The sequence below is a fragment of the Hoplias malabaricus genome, chromosome 1 (assembly GCF_029633855.1).
Source record: "Hoplias malabaricus isolate fHopMal1 chromosome 1, fHopMal1.hap1, whole genome shotgun sequence".
NCBI lineage: Eukaryota > Metazoa > Chordata > Actinopteri > Characiformes > Erythrinidae > Hoplias > Hoplias malabaricus.
In genome coordinates, this window is record NC_089800.1 from 16,312,083 (window position 1) to 16,330,320 (window position 18,238).

General features: G+C 43.5%; 1 protein-coding gene across 2 annotated transcripts in view; it reads left to right on the top strand.

The window, feature by feature from the left end:
• Nucleotides 1–18,238, top strand: part of sema5a (sema domain, seven thrombospondin repeats (type 1 and type 1-like), transmembrane domain (TM) and short cytoplasmic domain, (semaphorin) 5A) — a 158,113-nt gene that overhangs the window by 32,074 nt on the left and 107,801 nt on the right. For both annotated transcript variants that reach the window (XR_010803866.1, XM_066676508.1), the window contains exon 2: nt 7,121–7,301. Coding sequence is in view for 1 of the 2 variants with exons in the window: in XM_066676508.1 (XP_066532605.1) it covers nt 7,172–7,301 (130 nt within the window). In the remaining variant the exon portion in view is untranslated. The remainder of the gene's footprint in view (nt 1–7,120; nt 7,302–18,238) is intronic.

The following is an 18,238-nucleotide window of genomic DNA, read 5'->3' on the forward strand; positions in this document are numbered from 1 at the left end:
GTCCACAGATAGGTGTGAAACTCTGGAGCTGCTGCACATGATTTTGAGATTATCAGTTGCTGAGGGGTGTAACAGCATTCTCTGAACTTATAAAGCTTCTTCTAATACTAGGAGAGAGGAAATGGCTTGTGTGATCCAGAGCTAATCTTCTAACATCAGCATCTGACCTGACTAATATATGTGGCTGCATGCCATCAAATCCTCACAGCAGTCTTCCAGCATCTTGTGTAAAGCCTTCCCAGAACACAATGTTTTGCATTTCTTTGCGTTCTCCTCACGTGGTCTGAATGGAGTAAAGAGGTTTGAAACTGTAATGATGTTATAGTCCTTCAAACTTTTTCCATGCATGTTTTTCCATAATACAGGCTCTTTAAAGTCCGGGCAGAAGCCGCCTGTGTGTCAGAGAATGGAAGTGTGAAGTTATCGTCCACTTGTCAAGCGCAGAACTATAGCAGCGGTGGAGATGTGAGGCTGAAATGTAAAGCGCTGTTTGTTGACAGATGATGTTGATGTTGTCGTTGGTTCAGTGAGGCTCCTGTAACGCAGCATTAGCTTTTAGATGGGAACGGTTCTGTCTGACTGAGAAAAAATATGAATAAAGGGGATAAGAAGGCTGCTGGCGGAAAATGTGTTTCTCTGTAGAAAAACAGTGAGTGTTTACCAGCCGACATGTACACGCCGCTCCTTGGGAAATTGCTGCCGCAGCTATTTGTTCAGTGCCAGAAATCTCTCTGTAGTGGATTTTTCAACTCACAGACGCCACTCACTTTCTCTTCACATTTACAGCAGGACGCAGAGATCAGGTTCAGATCAGCACTGAGAACTGTTTATATCGAAATCGCAGTTTGAAAGAGTGCATCAAATCACATTCAGAAGAGCCACCATCTGAAAGGGGACATATTATGAAAAAATCTCTTGTTCTGTGTATGTTCTTCCTAATGTGTGAACCCAGAGCCTACCAACACACACACTGTGAAACAAGACCACCTTGTCTGTTTTCTGTGTGCTGCCTAAGGGTAGAGATATGCTTGCTGTTTGATCACTGCGTTGGTGTTGATCACCTGCACCGGCCCCTACAATTAGCGTGTGTACTGCACCTTTCGTATGCATAGCGTCTTTTTACTGAGGACGTGCACAATCTACACACCAAACCGGCACAGAATGTTAACAGCAAGTATCTCTAGCCTATGTCAGAGAATATGGGATAAAACGAGTCGTTCTGATTCTGTTCCACTTCTGACGTCAAGTGCAGACTTTAGAATGGCCCCGCCCCCTCGTCAGAGTCTGTCCAATCACAGCGCTGGACCCATGTTTATGTGAGAGCGCAAAGACAAAGTTAAATGCAGCAAAACAGACACAGCAAGCGCAGAGAATTAAGAGCTCTAAGTAAAAACAGAAAGCTGCTGTGCGCTTGGGTCGAGGTGAACAGCTTACAGCTCATTATCAGTTAAAGGAATAGCTGCTGAAAGCAGACGATTTGAACAGGAGCATTAAGACTCAGAACTGTGTCATATTGTGTTAGCTTAGTGTTCTCCTCCAAGTGTGTTAAACTCTAATGATTTGTTGTTGGCTGCTATATGTAGAGCTGTGGTGGTTTGTCCTATTACTGGGCCCCAGACAGCAGGACACCTACAGCAACAACATTCCCAATATTTTCTCTGCCTCCTTTGTGGTTCATGGCAGCAGATTAAAAATATGTACAAAAATCATATGAGTGAATATAAATGTTTCAGGTGGCTTTGTTTTCAGGAGAAAATACTGCTGTAAAAAACTCTCTGAGATCAGTGCAGGGCGCTTTGACAGGGCTGAAAACAATGGTCTGTTATTAACTCCACCGCTCATTATACAGGATTCAGGTGTAGAGCCAGAGCCAAGCCTCCCCTGTAACTGTCACCTCATCGTTTGGATCATTTCTGCAGTCGGCGGAGATTCGGATCTGGCAGCTGAGCCTTATTTAACCCAGCAGAGTGTGTATGAAAATGCCTCTTTAATTATGCATTGTGTGTGTGTGCTTCTGCCTCAGGCAGTGTGAACTAGATGCCCTGTGTTTTCCTGCTTCTGGACCAGATGTTTCTAATGCATCCTCAAACCAGACAGGAGTCAGGGGCTCTGTCACAAATTAGCTATTTCACTTCAGGCCTGAATTCGTTATCTGTGAATGCGGGCGAAAACTAGGCTCTGTTTCACAGACTGGGGCCATAGGCTAATCTTTGTGCTGTAAAGAAGAATTCTACTTATTTTTCAAACTTTCAGGAGGATTACACTTTTAAAGGGGACATTATATGAAAATGCAGTTCAGTGCATGTTCACACTTACATGGGGAGCTGGAGCCCACCAACCCACACACTGTGAAACAAGACCACCCAGTTAGTTTTCTGTGTGCTGCCCAAATCAGAAAACATGGGATAAAACAAGCCGTTCTGATTCTGCTCCGCTTTTGATGTCAAGAGCAGAGTCTTTAGAATTGCCCCGCCCCCTCATCTGAGTCTGTCCAATCACAGCGCTGGACCCTGAAGATGAGGTTGAATGCAGCAAAACAGACACAACCAGATAAGAGCATTTAGTAAAAATGGAGTAAAAACCAGAGCTTCTGCTCCTCGCTCCTCACTGTTGTGCGCTCGGGGTCGGGGTGAACAATGAGTGGCTCATTATTATTTAAAGGAACAGGTGCTGAAAGCGGGCGTTATGAACAGGGCTGTTTGCACAGGGGGAGAACACTGCTGTGGGGTTTGGACCAAAGCAGGTCACAGACGTTTCATTAAGAAACAGAACTGTGTTCCACTGCAAAGAAGAGGGGGAATATTGTTCATAGTGTTAGTGAATGGAACCAGACATCTGAAGCCATTAAAGCAGCATTAGGCTCCTTTGCATTAGCCTCGTATCTCCAGTGTTAAACTAAAGAGGAAAAACTCACACCTCCAGCGTGACTCTGCGGATACACCACATTCGGAGTAGGGCCGGAAAGCTGTGTAAATTGGATTTTTGGCTGGACTGGTCTTTTAATAGACACCGGTGTGCTGTTGTAATGGATTTGTTCAGCTCTGAGTGATGTTTGTGTGAAATTCTCCACAGCAGCAGTTTCTCTCCGGACTTTATTGGTTTTGACAGTGTGTAAAGTCTGCTGTTGTTCAGCGTTTGTGGCTGAGTATAAAACTGCAGCTGTGTGTGTGTGTGTGTGTGTGTGTGTGTGTGTGTGGGTGTGTTTATCTTAACTAGGTTTGAACACTTCAGTGAAAACACACCTGAACAAGCAAGGAAGAGAACACAACTCCAATGTGACATTTCATCCCATCAAAGCCCTCAAAAGGCAAGGGGTCTCACAGTGTAATCCAAACAATATGGAACACAAAATAAACCCAGAAATTTTCAACAAAATTTCAGTTTAAACTAATTGTAAACATCACATTAAAGAAATACAATACAATGAAATAATCATTTACATTCAGAGTACACCTGCCTTTAAAGCATCATTGTGGCTGATAGTCCTGGAGAGCACTACTGATCTTGCTCTTTTTGGGTTGAAAGAATGGCAGCCCTCCTCCGTTCCACCATAACACAAGCCCAGCGCTGGCCTCTGTTGGCTGATGTGACAGATCTGGGCAGTGTGCATTCTCCTCCGGTGTGTTGAGCTGTCCAGTGGTGTTGTGTTAGTGCCACTTGGAGTTAGTTGGAGGCTGACTTCTCTCAGAGGAAGCCTGTGCTCCACACTCTTAATTCTACAAGGGAGGGTTTTATTTGGTAAAATCTCCCGAATTTTAGTTAAATTAAGCAGAAGATAAAAATTAATCCAGAAAATGGAATCAAATCGTCATCGGAAAATGAAGTGAATCTGAAATGCTGAGAATGTGTTGGTGAACCGTAGATCGCAGATGAAGAGTGTGACCTGTTGGGGCTGCTCTGAGGTGTGTAATTGTGTGTTTAAAGTGAAGATAATGAGGGAAAATGAAGCTGCGTGAAAAGTAGATACGGCATAATGACTGTAATCACACTCTCCACAGGTTTAAACTCTCTTACACCAGCACAGGTCATCAGAATGGCTTTTATATCAGCTGGGTGTGGCTTGTATGTGGTCATTATTGTGCAGTTGTCACTCATGGTCTCAGAGCATAAAATACAATGGGCTATTTTGATGTGAAATGGTCATAGAAATATTGGTAGAACTTTATAACACAGATTATGTTTTAGAGTCTACTCTCTCTATACTTAGAGTGTAACATGCAGCGTTTTATTGTACTTTCAGTGTAACCTCCGATAGATAGATAGATAGATAGATAGATAGATAGATAGATGGATGGATGGATGCAAATATTAGCATAGTGCAAAGACAGATGAGTCCAAGAACAAAGGGTTAGGTTTATAGCAATTAAATTTGAATACAGGAATATAAATCTACATAAGTATTTGTCATTAAGATTTATGTACTGCAAGCTACACTCTTAAACATGGGCTGAATTATAAAGAGTTACTGAGAAATTTCCCAAAACTCTAGGATGGCGAAGAGCCTTTAGAGGTGGACGTCTGGTTCCATTCACCACCAGTGTGAACAGTTCTGAAGTTATCTACAAAGTTATTTAGACCAGTAGCAGTCTGTAGGTTCGTGTTAGGCCGAATAATGCCACGGCTGATAGCACGGTGCTCTGTAGAGTTTGTGCTGACAGGTCATTGCACATGGCTTACAGGAATGTAAGTTTAAACCTGCCATAGACCACAAATTCCACCCTGTAAAGCTTGTGGGACATTGCTGCACCACCCTGTAACCCAGCATTATACTCTCTAGTATGAGAAGGTCTTTTAAAGGGCAATGACACCTTCAGTTTCTTTATATTTCTTTTCTAATAATCTTTGCGCATTTTTAATTTTTTGCACTATTTCATTAGGCATGTCCTCACCCAGTCTTAAAATGTGGTATCAGGGCCAGTCAAGGCATTATTTCACTATTCTGTGTCTGCTTTCTGAGAATGAACCTGAGCCCAGTTCTTTGTTTTACGGTCACAAGGGTTATTATCTAGAACATTACAAGTATTGGATCAAGACCCGATATCGCAGTATACTCAATATTATATGACAATGATCAATTTTTTACATTTTCATTCTTATTTTAATTGCATTTTATGTTTTAATTAAACTAGATTTTGAAACAAAACCACACATAGTTTTCAGATTCTCACAATTTTTCATTACCATTGTTAAAGTATTAAAATCTTTAGATGAGTGGAGGCCACTTCTGGTGTTGGAGAGCAGATGAAATGCTGGATGTATGGTGTAGACATAGTTGGTTCCATGGAGACGCTTGGGTCCATTCACCACCACTGAAAACAAGTAGGAAAACACAGGTTTCCCTACATTTCAACATTTCACACTAAAACAAAGTGTCCATCGCTTTGTTTGTGAATTACGCACAAATTCTGAAATGTAGTGTGCCTCCCCTTTATTGTAATTGATTTCAGCCGTGCTCCTCTGTGTGACCGACTCGGTTTGTCTGTCGTGTTTGGGGCGTGATGTTTGTTAAGAAATGAGGTCTGTGGGGATTTCTGAGTGACAGGATTTGGCAACCCCGGTAGCACAGGTGCTTTGCATTAACACGTAGAGACAGAGCTCCACACTTCAGCTCTTTGACCTCGAGTCGAGGAGGGCTTTGCTATTCAGGGCAAGGGCAGGGGCAGAGGAGGGGAATAAATAAAACCGGTTGTGCGTGGCCATTATATTGGAAACACCTACCAAAAGTTTGTGGACACTATCTCACCCAGTGTTTCCTCTGAACTGAAGGGCCTTAAAGAGGAGTGTGTTCTTTGCTGCAGTTACAGCTTCTGGGAAGGCTTTACACTAGGTGTTGGAACATTACTGTGAGGATTTGATGGTAACCACAAGAGCATTAGTGAGGTCAGTTCTTGGAGTTGAGTGATTAGTTGTGGCATTTTAACTCCATCACTCCCGGGAATGGGATTTCACTGCACAGTAATCCCACAAGTTTACACACCTCTAGTCAACACTTGGCATTGAGCAGGGTGGTATAAGGGTGATTTGTGTGAGACAAAGGCATTTTGAAGATCTAAATGTGTGTGTATGTGTGTGTGTGGGTGTGCCAGGTTTCACTCATGTTGTGGGGATTAATTTCTGTTTATACACTCACATTGTGTGGACTTGCCTTCCTTTTGTGACCACAAGCTGGTCCCCACAAGAGAAATCGTTAAGTTTTAAGGAAGACACTTTCAAAAGCTCGTTACAGACTCGATCAGACCCTAAATGCTCAGAGCCATCTTTGGTCAGAATGGATGGGAACACTGTTTCCTGCAGCACTGTCAGGGACCGCTAAACATTTAGGGTCTGGTTGAGCCTGTAACAAGCCTGAAACTAACAAAAACACTTTTGGTAACTTTTGAACCACAAGAGATATTGCAAATCTGTTTGTGGCAATCGATTTCGGAGACAATTCTGTTCTTCTTTGATATGCTACAGGACCATCTTCCCATTGGAAAAACATGTCCTTGATCCAATATGGCAGCTTTCAAAGTGGCGGCCATATTCCGAACATTGCCTAAAAGATAGGCCCCTCCCTCATTACTCGCTGGGGTAATTCAGACATGTCATTTTCCCTTTCGTTTCTGAAATAAAAGGGTGTCCTGAGAGTTTTGACTCACCCTGTAATTATGGAAATGTTAGTGGTAAGTCTCCACAAAATGAATGGAATTCTTTGCAACGTCCCCACAATTCACAGACACAAGATAGTGTGTGTGTGTGTGTGGGTATTTGTGTGAGCTGGTGTGTGTTATAGGAATTAAGCTGAGACCTGTTCACTGATTCATAGCTCTGGGGTCAAGAAGGTCAGTGTGAATAGAGCAGGGATCAAGGGTTCAAGTGAAGACGCAGACATCTGCTCTGCCTCAAACTGATTAGTGCTGTTACAGTTCAGTGTACACTCCTTTTCTTTTATTCACTTCTTGTTCTTCATTATTAAAGCATGCATTTTTATTTCAGTCCAACATTAACCCTTTCATGGGCATTTCTCCGGCTCCTGCGCACTGACTTAAAGGAGTGTGAATTGTTGCTGGTGATGGCCAGTATTTCACTGAAACAAAAACCAGTGTAACCTTAACACACTTCTCTTCTCTCCCCTCTGTAGGTGTCAGATGTCCACTTCCTGTGTGTAGTGTGTTGAGCCCATTGGAGTCTCATGGCTCCGCCCCCTTCCCTCCGCCTGCTGCTCTTGCTGCTGCTGACCAGTGCAGTGAGCTGTGGACTGGGCTCAGGGGCTCCAGAGTCCCCCTGCCTAAAGACCCAGCATCCGTTCATCTCACATACAGGTGAGTGTGCATGATTTACACAGTTGTCCTCCTCCCTTTCCTTTAACACAGTCCAACAGTCAAAACACATTTGAGGTCTGAGAAATGTTTCTGTGCATATAGAGCAGACATTTCTTTGCAGCAGTGGTGAATGGAATCAGGCATCTCCAGGTCTCCAATACACGCCCAGTGTTTTCACCACTTTCTGTGAGTTTTTTTAAAGGACAACATGTGATTCCATTCACCAGCACCATGCTCTATTCTGACTCACTCTCGTTTACTTAATGCACATCTTAACTGTATAATTCTTTATAAATTTGATACAATAAACTATAAGAATTTGGGCGGCATGTGTCACTGTCAAACTGCTGCAATTTCGTTACACAGTCCTACATTGTCCACAAAAGTGATTGAGTGACTGGGTGAGTGTGTGAAACTGTCCACAGGTGTTAGTGTGTGAGTGACTGGGTGAGTGTGTGACACTGTCCACATGTGTGAGTGACTGGGTGAGTGTGTGAAAATGTCCACAGGTGTCTGTTAGTACGTGAATGACTGGGTGAGTGTGTGATTGTCCACAAGTGTGTGTTAGTGAGTGAGTGACTGGGTGAGTGTGTGAAACTGTCCACAGGTGTGAGTGTGTGAGTAACTGGGTGAGTGTGTGAAACTGTCCACAGGTGTGAGTGACTGTGAAATTGTCCACAGGTGTGAGTGACTGGGTGAGTGTGTGAAACTGTCCACAGGTGTGAGTGTGTGAGTGACTGTGTGAAATTGTCCACAGGTGTGAGTGTGTGAGTGTGTGTAATTGCCCACAGGTGTGAGTGTGTGAGTGACTGTGTGTAATTGTCCACAGGTGTGAGTGTGTGAGTGACTGTGTGAAATTGTCCACATGTGTGAGTTACCGTGTGACTGTGTGAGTGTGTGTAATTGTCTACAGGTGTGAGTATGTGAGTGACTGTGTGTAATTGTCCACAGGTGTGAGTGTGTGAGTGACTGTGTGTAATTGTCCACAGGTGTGAGTGTGTGAGTGACTGTGTGTAATTGTCCACAGGTGTGAGTGTGTGAGTGACTGTGTGAAATTGTCCACATGTGTGAGTTACCGTGTGACTGTGTGAGTGTGTGTAATTGTCTACAGGTGTGAGTGTGTGAGTGACTGTGTGTAATTGTCCACAGGTGTGAGTGTGTGAGTGACTGTGTGTAATTGTCCACAGGTGTGAGTGTGTGAGTGACTGTGTGTAATTGTCCACAGGTGTGAGTGTGTGAGTGACTGTGTGAAATTTTCCACAGGTGTGTGTGAGTAACTGTGTGAGTGTGTGTAATTGTCCACAGGTGTGAGTGACTGTGTGAGTGTGTGTAATTGTCCACAGGTGTGTGTGAGTGACTGTGTGAGTGTGTGTGTGTAATTGTCCAGAGGTGTGAGTGTGTGAATCTAACTGACCTGAGGCAAACTCAGTGGCCACATGCACATACATATTTAATCAGTGTGTATTTGTTTGTGTGTTTCCGAGAGTCTAAACAGTGTTAACAAACTTTGTCACCTACCCCATGGGTTCCCTCTCTCTTTCTCTCTCTGATTGTGTAATCGATGTAAATTTAAAAGCCGACTCAATACGTAATTGAGCATCTCTCCAGAAAGCGTTGGCCGTAGGGCGTCCACTGTGGCTAATGCACAACAAGGTCACTTTGAAGGAACTGCGGCTCTAAACCTGTGGAGGCTTTTATTTTCTTTAACCGGTATGTATTTGGGGCCATTAGGTAGAGCCACAGTGGGCTTGTTTCTCTTTAGATTGGACACAGGGAAAAGGACAGGGTTTAATTTTGCTTCAGGGCACAATAGCTCTGTTCTTTTCGAGGGCAGGGACTTCAGGAACTGGACAAGGTCAGTTTTCCATTGCCTCTTGGCCAGTTTTAAAGTGGACTGCTACAGTGGCTGTAAAATGCGTTAGTCATTGGAATGTGAGGTTTAAAGTTAAATTTAAGCTTTTATTGGGTGCCGAAGTGTAATTTTCTAACGCCGCTGTTCCTTCAGTGTATTTAGAGCAAATTCTCTAAAGACAAAGGGTTAATTGAGTTGAAAATGTCCTTCAGAAAACCAAGCCAATGCTGTAACCTGGATTATTACTCATCAAATCCACGGGATTATAATCCTGTATGGATCTGTAGTCTTGTGTGTGCTTCCTCTGTATTGTGCAGGGACAGTCTTGTTTAAACTGACCACAGAAATGTAAAAACAAAATCTGGTGATGTACTTTGTTGTTGCAATAATTTAAGGCCGGTTTGGCCATTAAAATGCAGTTAAACTTGGCTCAGTATTTGTGTCCTCGAGTTTAGAACGGCTCTGTTGTCATCTCCCACACTTTCTCTGGCAGGTAATTAGAAGGAGACGGAAAGTGACAGATCCTGAAAGCACTCTTTGTGTTTCTGTCTTGTTGGGTGGCATTTGGTTTGTTGAGTACAGTGTCAGAAACCACTTAAGCGAGTCTATTTAAGATCTCGGAATAACTCCACACAGTTCGAGGAGTGTGTGCGTTGATTTTGGCGTCTAAATACTAATTTGTCTGGTAAAGGCTTCTATTACTTTTCAGAGCTTTACTTCATTCGTAAATCTACAGAAGCAAACTTTATACACCAAAGATGTCACTACAGTTCGCCTTTAGTATCTCTACAGTTCCTCCTTAAAGTCACTGCAGTTCCCCCTTAACATATCTGTAATTACTCCTTAATCTCGGTATTGTCTCATTAAAGTCTGTCTAGTTGCACCTTAATATATCTGTAGTTGCACATGTTTCTATGGCTTTGTCTTATTATCTCTTCAGTTTCTCATTAATATCTCTACATATCCTCAAGTCACTGCAGTTCCTCATTAACATATCTGTAATTACTCCTTAATCTCTGTATTGCCTCATTGAATTCTATCTAGTTCCACCTTAATAACTCTGTAGTTCCACCTCAATATCTCAGTAGTGTCTCATGGGTGAAAATTAGGTCAGATGGTGGAGACTGTAGCTTGTGTCTCCTGCCGATCGTTTGTTTCTTCTGAGAGTCCAGGAATGTCTCCTATGTCTCCTTTTGAGATTGCGTGGAGGTCTCAGTGAAGTCTCACGCTGGGCTCACTGATGAGATGATAACACTGCTGTTCATCTGCAGCTGAACAGGGACCTGGGTGGTGTTTAGGAGAAACCGCAGAGAAATTAATGAGTGTGCTTATGAACACGTGCACACACACACACAGAATCTGTTAACGAGCAGCTCATTCGTCAGGAATGTGGAGTGAACATAGTGTTAATAACAGCCACAGCCAGAAACAGCCGGAAGTCTGTCAACACGTTTCACAGGGCTGTTTAGACGGGGGGAGATCGCTGCTGTCATGGTTAAAGTATATATTCATGTATATTTCTGAAGTATATTTCAGGTTTCTTTTTTCTGGCTCTGTGCGAGAGTTTGTGGCTGTAACAGTTTGTGTTTGTGTTTATAGACGACAGTGTTTTAGAAAGTGTCTGAACCCACATAATCAGGTCATTACAGAAACATGCCTTGGCTGATTGACTCCAGTTTGTGGAGCATGGGAGGAAATCTGCTGTGTTTATATTTTTCACTAAGCAGCAGCTTTAGTAGACGTGACCTTAAGGCTAGAGAACTGAGCTTGGGACCAGAAGGTCACTGGTTCGATCCTCAGGACACTTAAGAAAACATGGGAGAGAGGGAGTGGAGGAAAAGCTCTTTCTTATCCCTCAACATCCACAGCTAAAGTTCCTTCAAACTGCTCTTTAGACACTACGGCTGGCAGGTGTGCTCCAGGTGTGTGTGTGGACTCCCACTGATGGGTTAAACGCAGAGACTCAATTTTCTCAAGAGGAAAAATAAAGTATCAACTCTGCTTTCAGTGGGTGGACAGTGAAGGGTCTGACAGCGATTGTTTATTTCTGTTTCCTCTGTCGTTTAGTCTCTTGTGAAGATGCGAGTTTTTATTTTCTGCTCCGAATCCACTGGGAAGTTTTATTTTTTCGTGTTTTTGACCTTGATGCAAAACTAGCCGCGTTCAGAATTACTCGGAACTCCAGAATGGCGTTTGGCCCGAGGCCTGATGGAAACATTTTGCTCTTCTTGAAATTGGCTTGTCGAGAGGAGGCTGTAGACTCTGTTGTGCAGAATTTGAACCAGTCTGTGTGAAAAATCAATAAAGAGAATATGAGTCATCGGGATGCCACACACACACACACACACACACACTGCTTTTTTCTCCTCCCTCGAGTGATAGACTGGCACATCCCTCAATGGACCACATCATCCGTATCCACATGGGACCAAAAGGCCAGAAGGACACAGTTTATTCTCTTCAGAGGAAAAAATAAACACTGTCCACCAAAGGTTTGGGGACACCTGGCCTTCCTCTGACCACTTCAGTCATTTAGGATTTTATTATATTTATTTATTTTAGTTACTTTATGATAAAGTGGTTTAGTGATCTTCAGTGTGATAGAGGTGGGTAGTGAACAGATTTACCCAAGTGTCATTTTGATGGATTGGCTCCATTCTGAGACTTATATTTTAACACTGAAGTATAGTTTTGAGGAAATTACATTTTAGTTCCTGTCTCACTGTGCTTTGACATGCTTTTATCGTCGTCACACCCATCCACTGCGGTAAACACAAAAAACACACACAAACCTGGGCAGCCATCTCTGGACTTACTACAGTGGCCAATTCCATGACTCCAAAAAAGGAGGATATTATCTTAGAAACCCATTCATTCATTCATTCATTGTCTGTAAGCGCTTATCCAGTTCAGGGGGTCCAGAGCCTAGCCGGAATCACTGGGCACAAGGCGGGAACACACCCTGGAGGGGGCATCTTAGAAATCCAAGATAACCTAATGGATCTCACTTTGTGTGTGTGTGGTCCTTATCTGCACACTCCTCTGGAAGGTTAATGCAGATCTGTAGCTCTGCCTTTACTCTGTCTTCCTCAAAATGATTCCTCTCAATTCTCCACACTGTGCTGATCAATGAAAACACACGGCGAGGGCGGAGCTTCTGCAGTCGTCAGTAGGTGAGCTATGATGTCATGAAACAATTTTAAACCAATTAAATACGAGGTGTTTCTTCAGACATTTTCATGAGCCAATAACAAACATGAAACAAAATGGAGGACGATTAAGGGAACACTAGGTAAGATTTGTTGTGTTTTTTTGCTTCTGGGACTCCCCCTAGTGTAATTCATTTTAACAGCACTGTACTGAAATCACTGGGGGGTGTGGTTACCTACCCCCCTCCAAAGTACATAATGAACTTTCTGCAGTCCTGAGCTCAGAGTAGCAGTGACAGAGGCTCTGTTCTTCCTACTACATCACAGAGGAGCTTTTTTTAAGGTAAAATGTAAGGTAAAATTTTAGGTAGCGTTCCTTTAAATATCTGCACAGGCATTGTGCCAGAAGCCTGGGAACTGAAAAACTGGACTGTCTATGCTAAAGCTGGACGTCTCGTCAACCAGCACCTGGTGGGGTGTTGGGGGTTAGGTGCTTTGCTCCAGGGCCCTTCAGCTGTGGATGTTGGAAGAAAAAAAACACTAATTTCCCTCTAGTCCCACTCTTTACCTGCTGTTCCAGGTGATCGAACTGGCGACCTTCCGGTCCCACGCCTGCTTCCCTAACCTTAAGGCCACAGCGGCGTGTCATATTGGTGCTGCTTTGTGACTGGGTCACAGCACTGTCTCTGGAGCTTCAGTTTTTCAGAAAGAGAGGAATAGAGTCGTACAAACACAGAACTTTTGAGATATTGGCAGAACTCCTCCTTATATCTCAGTTGTTCTGATGGCTGCACTTTCAGCAGAGTTATGTTCTTGTTTTGCTTCAGGGAGTCATGGTGTTCTGCTGTATACAGGATGACCTGCTAGAAAAGAAACTAGCTGTGATTTTTGATTGACACCAGCGTCTCACGATATTTTCTGCTGGGCGTGTTGCTGTCCAGCCTTCTTCTGGGTCTGAGGAGGAGAAGGTATAAGAGAAAGACTCTTCTTTTGTTGTAGATGACAGGGTTTGAAAGCAGATGGTCCCTTCGTCCCTCACTGTCTACCTTTCTGACCTTCAAGACGTGCTGCTCAGACTTGCCTCTCAAAGTTTCATCTCTGTGAAACTTAAAACTAAAGAACAGAATCTGAGAAAGCCAATTCCTTCTGAAGATGTTTTGATTTTCATGGGATTTCAGCTAAAAATCCAGCTTAGAGTTAGTGCAAATGTGGTCAGTCTGCCTTCATCCCTTGTTCAGTGCATGTGTGCTTTAATGTAGGGATCTAGAGCCCACCAACACACACACTGTGAAACAAGACCACTCAAACAGATTTCTGTGTGCTGCCTAAGTCAGAAAACATGGGATTAAACGTGTCACTCTGATTCGGCTCCACTTCTGATGCCAAATGCAGAGACTTTAGATTCGCCCCGCCCCCTCGTCTAAGTCTGTCCAATCACAGCGCTGGACCCGCGTTTGTGAGAGCGCTAAGACAAGGTTAAATGTAGCAAAACAGACATAACGAGCGCAGAGAAATAAGAGCACTGAGTAAAAACGGTGCTCAGGGTCGGGGTGAACAGCGAGTGGCTCATTATCATTTAAAGGAACAGGTGCTGAAAGCGGGCGTTCTGAACAGGGCTGTTTACACAGGGGGAGAACACTGCTCTGGGGATTGTGAGGTTTGGACCAAAGCAGGTCACAGACGTTCCATTAAGAAGCACAACTGATTCTGAAGAGGGAGAATACGTTTTCTTAAAGTCCGCTGAAGTCCATTGTCCAAAGAATAATGACAGCATGTTAAAAGTCAGCCATATTTCAGCAGTAGACTTGTTTGTTGAAAGCTAATAAAGAAGGCTGACTGCTGCGGTTGTCAATGACGACTTCTCTGTTCATTATAAAGACGTGTAGTGAACCGAGGAAGGAGCAAATTGCCAGATCAGATTCACTGCAGCTATCAGTAACATTGGCATCTGCGAAAGCCTGGCGCTTTAATTGGCCCTTTGGGTAAAAGCTTTTATGGCTTCTTTAAATACACTGCGGCTACATGTAATCCTAAGTGTTTGTCATAGTCTATTTGCATCCACAGAGCAAGTCGACATGTGTTTTATACCCAGCACACGCTGACTGGAGGCCGTTTGTGTTGGGTCTGGCCACAGCAGACAGTCCTCAAGACAATGTGGTGGTGTTTCAGCATATTCCAACTACAAAAGGAGCTATTAGGTTAGCTTTGTTTCAATAAAATGAAGCACTTACTCTATTTACATCGACCCTTAAACACGCTTCTTTTGTTGTAGGCTTGTTTATGGCTTCGGAGCGGCTGATTTATTGGCCTGCCTCAGGCACTCCTCCCTCTGTAATTTCTTCAAAGTGGATTTACACTCAGATAAAAGGGCAAACGCACAAAGCCAGAAATGTAAAGCTTGTGCCGGGACTCTGGCTGCAGAAAGCCAGACATTTCATCCCTCTGTAAATCGTTGCTGATGTCCAGGTTAGTATTTGAAACCCAGTAAATCCCCAGGGTCACCGACTGTGGGCAGGAGTTAGTGATGTTTCTGACACGATGAAACCTCACACTGTTTAAATCACGTCCATATGGAACAGAGGAAACATCTTAGCTTCATGAAATATACTGTATTTGTCATACGGCTACTTTAAGGTGAACATACAGCTTGTTAAAAAATGTACGGCTTGGAAAATCATCCTCTGGTAAAGCCTTAGGTCAGTATCACAGTTGCATAGTGCAGTTTTATTGACTTTTCCATAAGTACTACGAGCCCTGACACTGACCTTAAAGGAACAGTAAGTAGGATTGGCGCCCCCTCCAGGGTGTGTTCCCGCCTTGCGCCCAGTGATTCTGGGTAGGCTCTGGACCCACGCCGACCCTGAACTGGACATGACCTTACAGATCATGAATGAATGAATGAATGCAGATTCGGCTCCCCCTACAGTTGCAGAGAATTGTGTACGTTTAAAGTACTCGCCTGAAATCAAGGGGTAGGTTAGTGCAGGGGTTATATCCTACCCTCCTTCAAAAGTTAAATAGTGCAGTTCCTACAGTGCTGAGCATGGAGTAGCAATGATAGAGGCTCTATTCTGTCTATTACATCTCCGTGGAGCATCACGGTGATTTCGAAGCTGTATTTTTAAGGTAGAAACACTGCCTAATGTTTCTTTAAAATGATAGAAAAGAGTCACATATATAGATTACAAGTGCTATGCAAAAATTACCTGAAGCAACTGTATGTTTTCATGGTGCACTCAGCAAATTATGCAACACATTGTTAGTTTTCTTCATTTTTCTTCAGAGCTCTGTGGCTAAGCCCCTGCCGTTGGTTGATGGGAGACATCAGGCTCTAACACAGTTCTCAGCTTGGTGGGAAAATGTGTGCGGTATCAGGTGCTTTGCCGTTAGTGTGCGTGCCTTTACAGCGTTCGCCACTGTATTACTGTCCATCTGCTTCAGAATGAGATGTGAAGAGCCAAACACATGGCCGTGTGAGAAGCAGGCCTTTTCCAGACTGGCTTTATAACACTGAGTCTGGCAGATTGCACCCGGTTGGAGCTTTCTGAACAAATCCCAGCTCCAAAAACCCTTAAATCCCCCCCAGAATCAGCCGAAAATCAACCTGTCACTAATGCATACAATTAGAGCTGAATGTTGAAGATGCACACAGCCGGTGGGAGTCATTAGACCTGCCCTAATTATCTTTTTACACCAGGAACCATAGATAACACCATGTCGTACAGTGTTAGAGACCACATAATAAAGTCTATTAGAGATCACTGTAAGGGGAAACCGCAGAGACTTCCAGCACTAACCTAATGATTTCGGGAAAATCAATTTTGTCTTTAGTTTTAGTTTAAAAAATTAATTTGTCCATTCATTCATCTCTTAAAAGTGCTTCATCCTGACTCACACACACTCACACAGTCACTCACACACACCTGTGGACAGTTTCATACACTCACCCAGTCACTCACACCTGTGGACAGTGTCACACACTCACCCAGTCACTCACACACTCACAGCTGTGGACGGTTTCACACACTCACCCAGTCACTCACTAACTCTCACTCACACACTCACACCTGTGGACAGTGTCACACACTCACCCAGTCACTCACTCACTAACTCACACCTGTGGACAGTGTCACACACTCACCCAGTCACTCACTCACTAACTCACACCTGTGGACAGTGTCACACACTCACCCAGTCACTCACTCACTAACTCACACCTGTGGACAGTTTCACACACTCACCCAGTCACTCACTCACTAACTCACACCTGTGGACAGTTTCACACACTCACCCAGTCACTCACACACTCACACCTGTGGACAGTTTCACACACTCACCCAGTCACTCACACACTCACACCTGTGGACAGTTTCACACACTCACCCAGTCACTCACACACTCACACCTGTGGACAGTTTCACACACTCACCCAGTCACTCATCTTTTCAGTTAATTTGTTTTTGAAGTAAAGAGGGAAATTGATTGCTTTTTGTCACCACACTTCTCCTCCCGAATACCCCCTCTTAACTAAGTTAGTGCTAAACTTCACTCTTTTCTGAGCTGGAGCATTTTTTCAAACTCTCAGAAGAAACATCACGGCCGAGCACAGGGTCAGCGACTCGAGAGGCAGATTGTAAATCCAGACGCAGCGATCCATATTCGCTTAAAAGTTGCGTCCTCGCTGAACTGAAGCTCATCCCACGGGGAACAGACAGAGATTTACGGAGAGAGAGTGGATCTTCTGGGAGAGCTGCTTAAGTTTGGACGCCTCAGATGCCTGTTTTTAGAGTTAAACAGCCCCCAGGAGGAATAACGACAAAGATTAGCGTCGCCTCCTCTTCCACACTTCCTGAGCACAGTGCTATTAAGAGAAGTCTTTTAATTAGTTCTCAGAATAGACTCATTATTTCTGCTCTTTCTGTTTTATATTGTTCTTGATGAAGTTTTTTTTTTTCATGTTGTATTTACTGAAAACCAAAGACCCTCTAGAGACATGGTGATTGCCATTAGCATGGGGCTAACTGCATGGCTAAATAAACACACACCTGTCAACCCTTTTAAGCACTACTAATGGATTATGAAGTGTTTTTTTTTTTATTCATAACAAAATATGCAGATAAAATGACCATTTTTAAAATATACTTCTATTTTTACATGCACTGCATTCATAGGCATGAGTGCACAAATATTCAGTGGTTAATGGGTGACACATTCTTCCCTCTCCACGGTGGAACACAGGTCTGTTTCTTAAAGAAATGTCTGTGACCTGATTTGGTCAAAACCCCACGAGCCCCACAGCAGTGTTCTCCTCCTGTGTAAACAGCCCTGTTCAGAACGCCCGCTTTCAGCACCTGTTCCTTTAAATGATAATGAGCCACCTTTGTGCACTTACATAAACGCGGGTCCAGTGCTGTGATTGGACCTCAGACGGTCAGATTGGTTCCTATATTGGAACTCAGACGGGGGGGCAGGGCAATACTAAGGTCTCTGCACTTGACGTCAGAAGTGGAGCAGAATCAGAACGGCTTGTTTTATCTCATGTTTAGCACACACTACACTGACTGGGTGTTGTTGTTTCACAGTGTGTGGGTTGGTGGGCTCCGGATCCATAAATGAATGTACACATTAACCAAACAAGGCTTTCTTTATAAATAATAATATTTCATTATATTTACACATCAACAAAAAGAAAGAGAAAAGAGAAAAAATATACCTTTTTGGGTGAGGAATGAATAATGATCCACTGCTATACCGAGGTACTAAAGTTGTGCCTGCTCTAGTTCAGACTTTTGAGGAATAGACATATGGGATTTTCAGAGGCCGATGTAATTGAAGAGACACACAGCGTTATAAATGCCAATCAAATGTAATCAGAGTTTTTCCCTTCTCCCTCACCTCCTTCTCTATTAATTTGCACTTATTGATCTCTCTCTTCA